Source organism: Equus caballus, chromosome 4 (assembly GCF_041296265.1).
Source record: "Equus caballus isolate H_3958 breed thoroughbred chromosome 4, TB-T2T, whole genome shotgun sequence".
Taxonomy (NCBI): Eukaryota; Metazoa; Chordata; class Mammalia; order Perissodactyla; family Equidae; genus Equus; species Equus caballus.
The window spans coordinates 30,835,428-30,849,157 of record NC_091687.1 but is presented as its reverse complement, the minus strand read 5'-3'; the positions used below and the strand labels follow the sequence as shown (position 1 = coordinate 30,849,157).

Here is a 13,730-nt window from a genome sequence, read left to right as displayed (position 1 = left end):
TCAGGTACATCCAAGGAGCTGCATCTCCTAAAGATATGCTAATTCTTGTTGATGTGTGAGTAGTTAAATATTACATATTTCTTTATATACTGAGAACATAGGGAGGATTTGTAGATAACAGTAATATGTTGGAACTGAGAAATAGGTTGGAAAAAAAGACAAAAAATAATTATGATGACTTTTGTATCCACACAAAGAAGCTGTATTTAAGACAGTCACAAAACAAACAAAAGTTATTTTATTGAAATTGAGAAGAATTTGCATAGAATTGAAAATTATGGCATAGTTTTAAGGTCTGAGCTTTTTGAAAAATTATTCATTAGCTTCCAATTTTTTGCTTTATATTTTAAACAATATTAAAGTACATGGTTGCTAAAACTAAGCAGTTCCTGCTACCAAAAAAATAATGTAGAATCATTTCATTGGCACTTGATCATTAATGATTCAAATAACTTTTAGAGATTTGGCCACAAAATAGATAAATATTAAATATATTGTCAACAATGGGACTTTTTCAAGGGAAATGCTAATATATTAGAAAGAATTCCAAGAGTTTTTATATTGGTCATTTTATTTGTTACATTGCTTCAAGTGAAGGGATGTGTGTGTGTGTGTGTGTGTGTTTATAATCTTTTAATAAGATTGAAGAAGAAATTCTAGAACACAGAAAATAATGTATCCTGCTATGGAATTTAGTTTTTAAGAACAATACCAAGGAATTAAAAACATGAGAAATAAAATGCTTAGATTATTTTCCCCAAGAGAAAAAAGTATATCTTCATATGTTCTTTGCCACATTGGAAGAAACAGAATCCAAAGTTTTGTAGGCAACTAAATCCATATCACAGCTAGTGTCAGCATGTAAAAACATCCCCATTATGCCCTGAAGTAAGTAAGTTCGAAACTTTAGAACCGAGCCTGAGAAAGAGAAGATGAATGAATTTGACAAATGTAACTTAAATGTTAATTCTCATTTCATTTGTTAAAATGCATTTAAATTGCATCTTGTCTTAATTAAATTGTTGTGGAATTTATATCACTTGCTAATCCTTGATATTCTTCTTAAGTACAGATCTAAATGTTGTGCAATATGTTATAATCCTATTGGATATATGATAATATTCAGAAGCAATTTCTCTTATTAATATCTTTGGAAAGTGTTTATGAAGTTGAAATACCATTTTTAAAAATTATTTTAACAGAAATGTGTTGAGGGTCTCCTAGATACCATGTAATAATATAGAATAGAGATAAATATGATTAAGAGGTGGTCCCTGATCTCAAAGATAATTCAAATATATTATCCATATTCACAAATAACTAAAATAATTGTAGGAGGTTATAGATATAAAGTGTGACACAGCACTAAAGGAGTCCATAGGAAGGAGATGGCAGTTTGATTTAAAGTGTCAGGAAAGACTTCATTAAGGAGATAAAGTTAGAATTGAATCCTTAGAGCTAAGATTTAACCAGGCAGGCATGGGGAGGGGAGAGGAAAGAGAGTGGAATTTCAGGTGGAAGAATTGACAGAAGCAAAGTGGCAAAGATGAGAACATCTGGGGGAACTATATCGAGGAGGTAGAGGAAGGAGAGAGAGAGAAAAGATTTATGAAAGTTTTTTGAATGCAGGACTATTGAGATTGTTGGCTATTTAGTAGGTAACTATAACCTATTAACAGTATTGGATCAAGGTGTGTTTCCAGAATTTTCACCTGTTAGCATGGGGAGGAGAAGAGACTAAGAGCTGGATTGAGTGGCTATTACCCTAGTTCAGTGTCTTCAGATAACGAAGGCCTGAGGCAGAGTGGAGAGAGGATGGAGAGGAGGCCACTGCTTTAGGAACATTGTAAAGTGAAATGAACAAGGAAGATTGTCTGAGTGGATAGGAAGGTTGAGAGAGAGGAGGAAATTGATTGACTGAGTTCCATCCTGGTTGTTACCAAGAACACAGATAGAAAAGAAAAATATGTCTGAGAGTCATTTGTCATTTTGGACATCGAGTAGTTGTTTAACAAGCAATGATGTGTAAAACTGGGAAGAAGTCGAGAGTTAGAGATGTAGAAGTAGGAGTTAGTTGCCTAGAGATGAGCCACACAAATAGATGAGGTCGCCAAGGATCATAGAATATGTAGACACAAGACAAATGAAGACTAAACCCCTGAGAATATCTACTTTAGGATACAAAACAAGGTATTTTGTCCACAAATCTTTCTATTATCACAACTGTTATAAGCTTCATTATTATTGATTTAAATCAAGTCAAACAATGGGCTCCCTTAGGCAATGACTATTAACCTCTGTAGGTCTCACTTCTAACTTGGCTAATAAAGCGAGTATTCAGTTATATATTTCCTAAATACGTGAATATGTCATGAGTATCCATATTTCCTTAAAATTGTCATTTGATGTGTAATTTATATCATTGTAGTTAGAAATATATACATTCTGATGCCGGAAGGAAAGAAAGACAAGATTTCTTATAATTTATTTCTCTATCAGAAATATGATACTACTGATTTTGTAAAGACAAAATTGTTGTTTGAACATTATATAAGTGATCTAGAGTCTATGCATAGGTTGCCTTTTTTTAGGATGTCCAATGTTGTTTAAATATGTGGTCATTAACTTGCATGGACTCATTTTTTTATAGGAGTGGAAGTGTTAGTGGATTGACACTTAAACTGATCCGAACATCTGTCTCTGAAATGTTGGAAACTCTCTCAGATGATGATTTTGTGAATGTAGCTTCAGTAAGTACAAGATGACTGCATTTTTCTGAATTAAATCTGCAATTTCTATCTCCCCTTGACGTTAAATACTTTATAGTGTTTTATCACAGACAGGCTGAGGTATTTCTGATCTCTTCAAGACTATCTTACTGAACTGTCTTATCTTGTTACTAATTCTCCTATACTTCCATGCCAGGGTCCTTTATGAATGTCTAAGCCTTTACCCATGAAGTAATGCATATGAAGGAAAACATTACACATATTCTCCTTTACTGGGAGAGCTTAAACAGATGACATGAACTTCTGTACTCATTGATAACATTGTAACTCCTAATAAGTAGCAACTTGGCAGTATAATTGAATGGCGATTTTCTATTCATTATAATGCTCATTTCACACTGGCCACATATCCCTAATGTATTATATTTTTAAAACATTTTTTTTATTAACACAAGAACCAATAGATACTTGAGTGTCCTTCTTTTAAAGTCGTATTTTCCCAGAACCATCTTAGACCTTCCTACTCATAGCTAGAGAGTAGTAAACTAGGAAGCAAATAAAACAGGACAAAATGAATGTTACCTTGTCTCATTTTACTTCATAGAATATAGGCAAACGATTTCATGGCCATTTACTGGTGGATACAATTTCACATTTGAAGTGGTTATATTCACAGAGATGCAGGTGAGGGAAGAGGAATTTGTGGTGAGGTCATTTTGTGCTGAACAAAGGTGAATGGGTCTGTCTCTAAAACCACTTGGAAGGAAGAAGCTAAAGCAGCGGGCCTGCAATCTATTTCCTCCCTTTACTGGAAGGGCACCCCTGGGAAAAATCAGGCAGGGGAACCAGGTATAATCTCTCGGCAGCCTGAGCTCCAGGTGATTAAATAAATGATATTTACTAAGAGGAAGAGGCTGTATTCCTAAAATGCCTTTAGCAGGATATCCCTGGCTAAGGGTAACTATCATAAATAGAACCCAGGATGAATGAGGCAAGATTCCTTAAAAACATGTCTTTTAAGTGATATAACTCTCTGGGAGATAAATTGGAGATATTTTGTGGTTTAAATACTCCCGCTATTCAAGGAAACCTGGGAACCTCTTTTTGAGACCTCCTTTCATCTGGGCCAGAGGGTGCCCCCAAAACCATAAGGAATGACCTGGTCTATCAGTTTTCTAGGGCTACTGTAACAGAATATGACAGACTCCGTATCATAAAGTACAGAAATTTATCTTCTCACAGTTCTGGAGGCTGGAAGTCCAAGATCAAAGTACTGACAGCTTTGGTTTCTCCTGAGGCCTCTTTCCTTGGCTTGCAGATGGCCGCCTTCTTGCTGCCTCTTCACATGGTCATCCCTCTGTTCATGCATACCTCTGGTGTCTCTTCCTCTTCTTATAAGGACACTGGTCATATTGGATCATGCCTCTATCCTGATGGTCTCATTTTAACTTAATCACCTTTTTGAAGGCCTTATCTTCAAATACCATTACATTCTGAGGTATTGGTGGTTGAGACTTCAGCATATGAATTTGAGGGGGACACAATCCACCCTATAATACTTGGGGTACTACCCTCCATGTCCAGGTCCAGATCTTTCTCTCCTTTATGTGAACCCTTAGCAGTCCTTTAGTTTGTCTGTATCCTTAATATTATTTAGTAAAATTTGATACTGCATAAGATCTGTGATTTATGTCAGTCTGATTTTACAATCTGACCCTGTATGTTTGCTCACCACTTATTCAACAAAATGCAAACAAGTAAAATATAACACTTGATCTCTGAGATAAAATGATCAGAAAAGATAGTCATTTAGTTTGATTTGTACATAAACCTATTGCTTATTACAAAGACATTGGAATGGTTGCTAACAAAATATTATCTTTGGTATAGCAAAGGATAAAATCATAAAAGCATTAAATTTGGTACAGATTTGGCATATCTAATGAAATTTATGTAAAACCAGCAGATACTAAATATGGTTAATATCTTAATCTGTCTTCTTCCTGATCTTCACCATGGATTCAAGTGTGTATAGTTTATTTGAAACATGATCCCAGTGAACACTGCCAGTTAAAGGAGTGGGGAAATGAGGCAAGGGAAGGAAGGAAGCCAATTAAAGGAACTTAATTTAATTCAAAGGAACTTAATCCTACTGAGGAATCCTAGAAGCTGTATAGAATATGAACTTCAAGATTATTCTGCCTAAATGCCAAGGTGCTGGGGTTTTAAGGACCAGCCTTCCACATGTGTGGGCAGAACAGATTCTGGTCACAAGAGGGAGAACTGAAAGAAAAAGTTGTAGCTGATGGTTGTTAGAAACCTGGCCAGTGTCCACTGGGTCCAGGCACTGATCCTTAAATTTGGGCAACTGGTCACAAGTTTTAAAAGAGTAAACATAGTACATCAGAGAAGTGTGTGCTGCCAGAGTTAGAACCAAGTCCGTAATTTATATTAATCTTTTCTCTCCTCTAATATTCTTCCTAATTTCCCTGTAGCCTTGGCCATCTCTTGTGCTGGTTTCTTGCTTGGTGGTTGGACCCAAACTTTTATCCCAGAGGCCTATGAATCCATGATTTCTGTGTCCATTCAAACAGTGGTTCCTGCAATTGTGCATTCACAGATATCACCAAGCATGGAAGTGCTTGAATGCACCCCCTGAGTTCTATGCATAGTTCTCCCTCATGATAATCTCCTTGTCAATTTCAGCCCTGCCAGTGGAGTAAGTGTTTTTTCTGGCATGCTAGTCTACTGGCATGAGAAGCCCAAAATACCCAGATAGTAGCTATGGATTTAGGTTTAGTGAAATTTTTGCCGTGACCCCTGTAGAAGCACCACCTCGCTCCCACACCTACACACACCCACTTGTTAAGGAGAACATTTATTTCAGCAGAGCCTAAAGTTGCAGGGACAGGGCATAAACAAATTTCCCAAGCAAATCATTTTGAGTTATGGTGAGTAAAGACATTCCTACTTCCTTCCCTTGGTTCTCAGACTCACATTTTGCCCTTTTGGGGCAGAGCAAATGTGGGGAGGGGAAACCTGATTTGTAGCATTTGCTAATTTTCATAACATAAATACTCCAGAATGCCAATTTCAAGCTACCTATGTGAGGTCAACTGGCTTTAAAACTTCCTAAAAATTTAACCATTGTTGGTTTTTTTTTCTTTTGAGGAAGGTCAGCCCTAAGCTAACATCTGCTGCCAATCGTCCTCTTTTTGCTGAGGAAGACTGGCCCTGAGCTGACATCCATGCCCATCTTCCTCTACTTTATATGTGGGATGCCTACCACAGCATGGCTTTTGCCAAGCGGTGCCATGTCCTCACCCAGGATCTGAACTGGCAGACCCCGGGCCTCCAAGAAGTGGAATGTGTAAACTTAACTGCTGTGTGACTGGGCTGGCCCCTGAGCATTGTTTTTTTTTTTTTTTTTTTTTTATTAATGTTATGATAGATTACAACCTTGTGAGATTTCAGTTGTACATTTTTGTTAGTCATGTTGTGGGTACACCACTTCCCCCTCTGTGCCCTCCCACCAGCCCCCCTTTTCCCTGGTAACCACCCATCAGATCTCCTTATCAATATACTAATTTCCACCTATGAGTGGAATCATATAGAGTTCGTCTTTCTCTGACTGGCTTATTTCGCTTAACATAATACCCTCGAGGTCCATCCACGTTGTTGTGAATGGGCCAATTTTGTCTTTTTTTATGGCTGAGTAGTATTCCGTTGTGTATATATACCACATCTTCTTTATCCAATCATCAGTTTCTGGGCATGTAGGCTGGTTCCACGTCTTGGCTATTGTAAATAATGCTGCAATGAACATAGGGGTGCAACGGACTCTTGAGATTTCTGATATCAGGTTCTTAGGATAGATACCCAGTAATGGGATGGCTGGGTCATAGGGTATTTCTATTTTTAACTTTTTGAGAAATCTCCATACTGTTTTCCATAGTGGCTGTACCAGTTTGCATTCCCACCAACAGTGTATGAGGGTTCCTCTTTCTCCACAACCTCTCCAACATTTGTCACTCTTGGTTTTGGATGTTTTTGCCAATCTAATGGGTGTAAGGTGATATCTTAGTGTAGTTTTGATTTGCATTTCCCTGATGATTAGCGATGATGAACATCTTTTCATGTGTCTATTGGCCATATTCATATCTTCTTTTGAGAAATGTCTGTTCATGTCCTCTGCCCATTTTTTGATCGGGTTGTTTGTTTTTTTGTTGTTAAGCAGTGTGAGTTCTTTGTATATTATGGAGATTAACCCTTTGTCGGATAAGTGGCTTGTAAATATTTTTTCCCAATTAGTGAGCTGTTTTTTTGTTTCAATCCTGTTTTCCCTTGCCTTGAAGAAGCTCTTTAGTCTGATGAAGTCCCATTTGTTTATTCTTTCTATTGTTTCCCTCAACTGAGGAGTTACAGTGTCTGAAAAGATTCTTTTGAAACTGATGTCAAAGAGTGTACTGCCTATATTCTCTTCCAAAAGACTTATTGTCTCAGGCCTAATCTTTAGGTCTTTGATCCATTTTGAGTTTATTTTGGTGTGTGGTGAAAAAGACTGGTCAATTTTCAATCTTTTGCATGTGGCTGCCCAGTTTTCCCAGCACCATTTGTTGAAGAGACTTTCTTTTCTCCATTGTAGGCCCTCTGCTCCTTTGTCGAAGATTAGCTGTCCATAGATGTGTGGTTTTATCTCTGGGCTTTCAATTCTGTTCCATTGATCTGTGGACCTGTTTTTGTACCAGTACCATGCTGTTTTGATCACTGTAGCTTTGTAGTATGTTTTGAAATCTGGGATTGTGATTCCGCCCGCTTTGTTTTTCTTGCTCAGGATTGCTTTAGCAATTCGCGGTCTTTTGTTGCCCCATATGAGTTTTAGGATTGTTTGTTCAATTTCTGTGAAGAATGATCTTGGGATTCTGATTGGGATAGCATTGAATCTGTATATTGCTTTAGGTAGTATGGACATTTTAACTATGTTTATTCTTCCAATCCATGTGCAAGGAATGTCTTTCCATCTCTTTATGTCATCGTCAATTTCTTTCAAGAAATTCTTGTAGTTTTCATTGTATAGATTCTTCACTTCCTTGGTTAAGTTTATCCCAAGGTATTTTATTCTTTTCCTTGCGATTGTGAATGGGATTGAGTTCTTGAGTTCTTTTTCTGTTAGTTCATTGTTAGTGTATAGAAATGCTACTGATTTATGCACGTTAATTTTATACCCTGCTACTTTGCTGTAGTTGTTGATTATTTCTAATAGTTTTTCTGTGGATTCTTTGGGGTTTCCCTGAGCATTGTTTTTTATGAGCAGATATAAGCTGGTCCCAGAACATCAATGGGTTCTGGGACCGTGGTTCATAGTACATATTGCATCTTGAAGGACAACATTCCAACTCAAAGATTATCATATTCAAGCTGGAGCCTTAGTTGCACATGTAGGAGACTGTCCAAATGTTTTATCAGCCTGGCAGCTTCCAAGTGATGCAGTGTATGGTAGACCCAGTGAATCCTGCAGTCATTTGTTCATTATTGGATCTCCTTTACCATACAATAGGTTGCTTGGTTTGAGAACATGTTATGCAGGATTCCATAATTATGTCCCATGATGATAAATCAGGCAGTAAGTGAACTGGGAGGATTAGTGGTGATAATGGATGAGGCACTACAAACAAGGAAGGAGAACTCATAACTGGAGTATGTATCAATAACAAGAAAAACAAAATTTACTCCATCCGCCTCCAAAGGGATAAAATCAAGTATAATCTATTTGATATTAAATTGTTGGTTGTCTTTTTGAAAGGTGATACTATGTTGAAGACTCAGCATTGGACAATTTCCAATGAGTTGGTCATTCACCAGTGGCAGTAGCTGTATCTATACTTGGTGAGGAAGAGCACATGCTTTTAGACCCGTGTATATTCTGTCCTTCTCTGCTACCCTGCTGCTGCATTTATGGGCCCATTTTCTACGCACTACAGTTGTCACATGCAAAGGCTGGATGACCTCCAATGGACAAATCATCTTATCCACCCATTTTTTCTGTACCTCCTCTGTGATGAATGCTCTCTAGTGGTCACTGATGTGAGACAAAGAGATGTGCACATTTCATGCTTAATTTCCATATGTCCATCCTCATACTTATTCACCAGAACTCTTTGTCTGGGAGAGGTCTTCCAATCTTGCTCCTTCAAGGTTGTTGGCCAACCAGCCAAGCCATTTGCCGCTGCACAGGAGTACATGTGTTTTCTTATCTCAGGCTACTTGTTCCTCCACACCAAGTTGATGACCAGGTATATTTTACCCTAAGAACTCTCAACATTCATTCCGTGGCATGTTCTCTCAGTATCTGCTGGTTCATATTGGGCAGATCTTGTATCTATTTTGTTAAATATCCTCTTTTTTGTTTTCCTGGAGCAGAGTCTACTTTTCCAGGTGGGCCATGTTGAGTGCTGACCTTTTTGTTGCCTTGAGTCATGAGGGGAGATGGGATTAGATCTTGAAGAGAGCAAGTGTCATCTTTTATGGTCTTTAAGAATGGAGAAACTGCCACCCTCTAAGGGGAAGAGGTTACTTCTGCATATGCAGAGGGTATAGGGCAATCTAGAAGTTCAGTGTTAACTGTATCCCCGCAGATGTCCTCATTCTACTTCTGAGATCTTATTCTTTGCCTATCAGTGCCCTGACTTGTGTATAGAAACCTGCCAAAGGCTATCAATGCAGCCTCCTTTATAATTATGTGACTCTGAAAATCTAATTCTGCACCTATTTCTAGCACATGTTGACCTTTTTACAGTAAGAGGTGAGAATCTCTTTATTAGCTGCCACAGAAGTCTTCTGGCTTTCGTACTTTGCCCTTAGTTGATTGCTGGCTGACCTGAAGTTGTCATTTTCTTCAATGAGTTTAACAACAACTAGCTAAGTCCAAGCCCTTATTATTACTATTGTCACCATATTTCTCAAATGCTAGGTGCCTCCCCTTCAATTTATATTGTGTTCCAATCACCACAGATGAAAATCTTAGTAATTGTGATGCTACAGCCTCAGAGGGGTTTTCTTGACTCCAGTTATTACTGATATACAGCCAGTTACCAGTGGGGTCTTTGTTGCCACATGGCTGGTGAATGATTTAATTCTAGAATCCTATCCTGAGGATCTGCTTCCTAAGGTCACTGATGGTTCAACTTAGATTGAGTTTCCTCAAAAATAGTCCCTGAGATGAGAATTCAAATACAAATGGTTTATTTAGAAAGTAATTCTAGGAAAGACTTAGAGAAATGTGACAAGTAAAACAAAAAAGAGAAGAGAAGTAATAAACAGTGAATTATCAAACAAATTACCACTCTGAGTGAGTAGAGCTTAATCTTTTGGGGCAATTCTGAGAACCAGTGTAGACTACATGAATCAGAATTATCCTTTCCAAGGGGAAAGTGTGCTGGAGTATTTAAAGTTAATGATTGCTCCCAAGCAATGTTTATTCCCTGGTGTTCCCAGGCCACCATATGCACAGGCAGAGCACTCCTAGAAATCTCGGGCAGTTAAATTTGAGCTAGCATTCATGGAAAAATGGATGGGGCACCAACAGCATTTGCCTCAGTTAGAAACTGAAAACTGCTACTAATAAATATGTTTTAAAAGAATTTCTGACTAAACAATAGAAATGCCTTTGAATTAATTTTATGCTTTCAACATTTAGCCAGCAACTAGTGATTCTTTCCTAATTAAAATAAGGAATTTAGGGGCTGTCCCCATGCCCGAGTGGTTAAGTTCGCACGCTCCGCTGCAGGCAGCCCAGTGTTTCCTTGGTTCGAATCCTGGGTGCAGACATGGCACTGCTCATCAAACCATGCTGAGGCAGCGTCCCACATGCCACGACTAGAAGGATCTACAACAAAGGTTATACAACTATGTACTGGGGGGCTTTGGGGAGAAAAAGAAAAAGAATAAAATCTTAAAATAAGGAATTTAGATGGGATTGACATTGGGATTCTTAATGCCTAACAAGTTTTAAAGATTGTTACTTCTCCTAAAAATATTATGGTTGTTAAATGTATATTTCTTTAAAGAAAATTGTTAACTAACTTCTTAAGAAACACAATTGCAAGGTATATCCTTGTGATTTCTATGAACCATGTTAATACAGATTTTATTGGTGGACTGACAGCTCTTTGTAAATCCTTACTTGGGCATCCTCACTTGGTGTAGCTTGAGTATGTGAGGTAAACACATATGGGCAAATAGAATCTGTTGCTTGTAGAAAGAACTGGGAGTGCAGTCGATCTGAAAGTAATGTATCTGAATATCTCAATTTAAAAATTATAAAAATATCTCAGTTACATATTCAGAAATAGGGAAGAGAGTGATACTGAAAGATGCACAGCTCATACAAATTGTAAGAGAAATACTGCAGGAAGATATTTGCAAGATGAAGTCATAGTGATTTCCTACTTTACTCTCAGGAGTAAGTCAGCTCCTGGTATATTGGTTTGTTTAGTTTAGGTTAGTCACTTCAATTTACTTTACTTTAGTTGTTTATAGTCCTTATTTACCACATTGAGATATTTTTGTCAACTGTATTCTGAATTTGTTATTAACTGTATACTTTTGTTTAATTTTATTATTTCGGAAAAATCATTGGTACATTTTCACGATTGAAAAGTCACTAAGTGATTGTAAGTGATCATATTATTCCAGACATAGATTTGCCCTTCAGAAAATCAATACAAACAAAATCAAAAGTAGACGTGTTCATTGTGTATCTTATCTGTTTATTAATCCTCAGTTTAATCACAAGTTATAGGGAATTATTAGAGTTTTTTTTTTTAACACTGCTCATGTGACAGGAACTGTTCTATGTGTTTTTCATGGTAACTCATTTAGTCTTCACAACAACCTTGTGAGGTAGATAATATTACTATCCTTAATTTTACAGACAAAGAAAGAGAGAATTCTAGGAACTCTTGTAAGGAAGAAGACAGGATTAGAGCACAGCCATCTTTGTTTATGAGTCTAGATTTAATCCAAAGTTATGTGGTTGAATCCTGGAGAAAAATATAAAATAAGGTTATTAATTTTATTGTGAAATCTGATATATTTAAGTAAAATCCTGAAATATTAGAATTCTTAGAAATTCTCAGATAAAAATATGATTAGGTTATGACAGCAAAGAGAAATGCTTCTTTTTAAATCTAAATTTATTATTAATTTTTAAAGAAGCATCTTATTTACATTTGAGTAGAAAAATTCTTTCAGAAAATTTTCTGTATTTAGGCTAGAAAAAACATAAATGATTTTGATTAATTCTTATGATTGCAAATAACGCTCAAACACTATATCTGGATTATTGATTTTGCCTAGGTAGTATATCTTATTTTTATATATTTATTTACTTCTTTTATCATGAATCTTTTGTTCCTATCAAAGCTCATATACGCTTATTTACATTTATATGATATTTTATGTCAACCACATTAACTTCATAATTTAAAAGAAATCTTCAGTTTGATTAGTTACCATTCTTTTGGGGGGGTATAAAATGCCTAAAATTGATATATTTAAAGAGAATTAATTCTTATGTAATATTTTGGTAAGAGAAAAGTAAAATTATATTTATATCTTTAACAGATAGGCCTTTTCATTAAATACAAATTTAACAATTTAATGATATGAAAGTTCTAAGAAAAAGAAACCCTTCAAAATATATTTATAATGTCCTGGTGCAGGGCGGGTGTATGCAGACACATGTGCATGTAGTTTTTTTTCCTATTTTCTCCTTGAAACTATTTGTAAATCGAGAAAAGAAACAATATAATTTTTAGCTTTTGTCACTTCAGGGAGGCATAGTAATAAGGCACAGAGGAAACCCGGTAGTGATTCTGTATTTAACTTTGACAGTAATTTTACCACAAAGCCCTCATGCATTTCTCTTTATCCTCATATCTCGGATCATATGAGTCATCCAAAGGGTTATGATGCAACCTATATGAACACATTCCCAAAGTTGCCTAGAACCACCAGACAGAAAACTCAAGCAGCCTCTCATTTTTAGGTTTATGTTTTTAAGCTTTTTTTTCTTTTAAAGAACAGTAATTTTTATGCTTAAATCATGTATAAGATGTCAGAACTACTGCCGCATCATTCCCTACTGTTTCTGTTATCTCCAGGGCAATTCTTTGTTGCGGAAAAGAAGCCTGCTGTTAGGCAAAGCTTAAATGCAAGCATAATGTAGCTGTTTTCCCACTAATCCAGTTATATGCTGTCATAGAAGTAAGTGGCAGATGATAGGAGCAGCAATTCAATCACTGCGTGTTCTGATTTATAGGCAAAATTCCAAATATTGACACAGTGAGTAGAATTTGTTTATGAAAGTGAAGGAGTGTGACATTTTAGGAGTAAAATATTGGTAGCCAGTGGAGGATGAAAGGAAAATGTATGCTGATTATGGACAATATGTGAAAATTGATATCTGAAGAAGATGGTCATATGTTTCAATAAAATCACATATCTCTTCACTTAAGAATTAAATGCAAATATTATGATTACATTAAGGATCTTTGAATCGATTTTTTTCCAGGAAGCTTTTCTAATTTGTGGTGGTTATAAAATGCCGTCTTTGACTACTCATCAGAAAGGAATAAAAAAATATATAATTCCTTATGATATATTTGCTGTTAGTTGTAGGAGAGAATTTTTTTTTTTTAAATAAGCTCTACCCTCTACCCATATTGTAGTCAGTAAACAACAGTTCTATAAGTGACAATCTCTAAACGTAAGTGGAAAATGAGGAGTGAGGAACACAGCAGGTAGGAGGCTGGGAAGGGATGAGCATGTTGGCATGATTTGCTACAACGTTAGTAAGGCTTGTGTCTGGTTAAGTGACCTACTTTCCACTCTTCTCAGACAATCCTGCCTCTTAGATGGACTTGCATAGGTAGGAATAATGAACAACCTTTGAAACTACTAGTGATATGACCTTGTATAAGTTACTTCAGGCTTAGGAGT

At 36.4% G+C, this 13,730-nt stretch overlaps 1 protein-coding gene across 19 annotated transcripts in view; it reads left to right on the top strand.

Moving 5' to 3' along the window:
- The window catches only part of CACNA2D1 (calcium voltage-gated channel auxiliary subunit alpha2delta 1), a 514,911-nt gene that overhangs the window by 395,248 nt on the left and 105,933 nt on the right, over window positions 1-13,730 (top strand). For 15 of the 19 annotated variants that reach the window (XM_023639081.2, XM_023639086.2, XM_023639083.2 and 12 more), the window contains exons 9-10: window positions 5-55; window positions 2,651-2,750. In XM_023639081.2, coding sequence (XP_023494849.2) covers window positions 5-55; window positions 2,651-2,750 — 151 coding nt within the window. The remainder of the gene's footprint in view (window positions 1-4; window positions 56-2,650; window positions 2,751-13,730) is intronic. The other 4 variants (XM_070264467.1, XM_070264465.1, XM_070264463.1 and 1 more) reach the window with 1 other exon arrangement.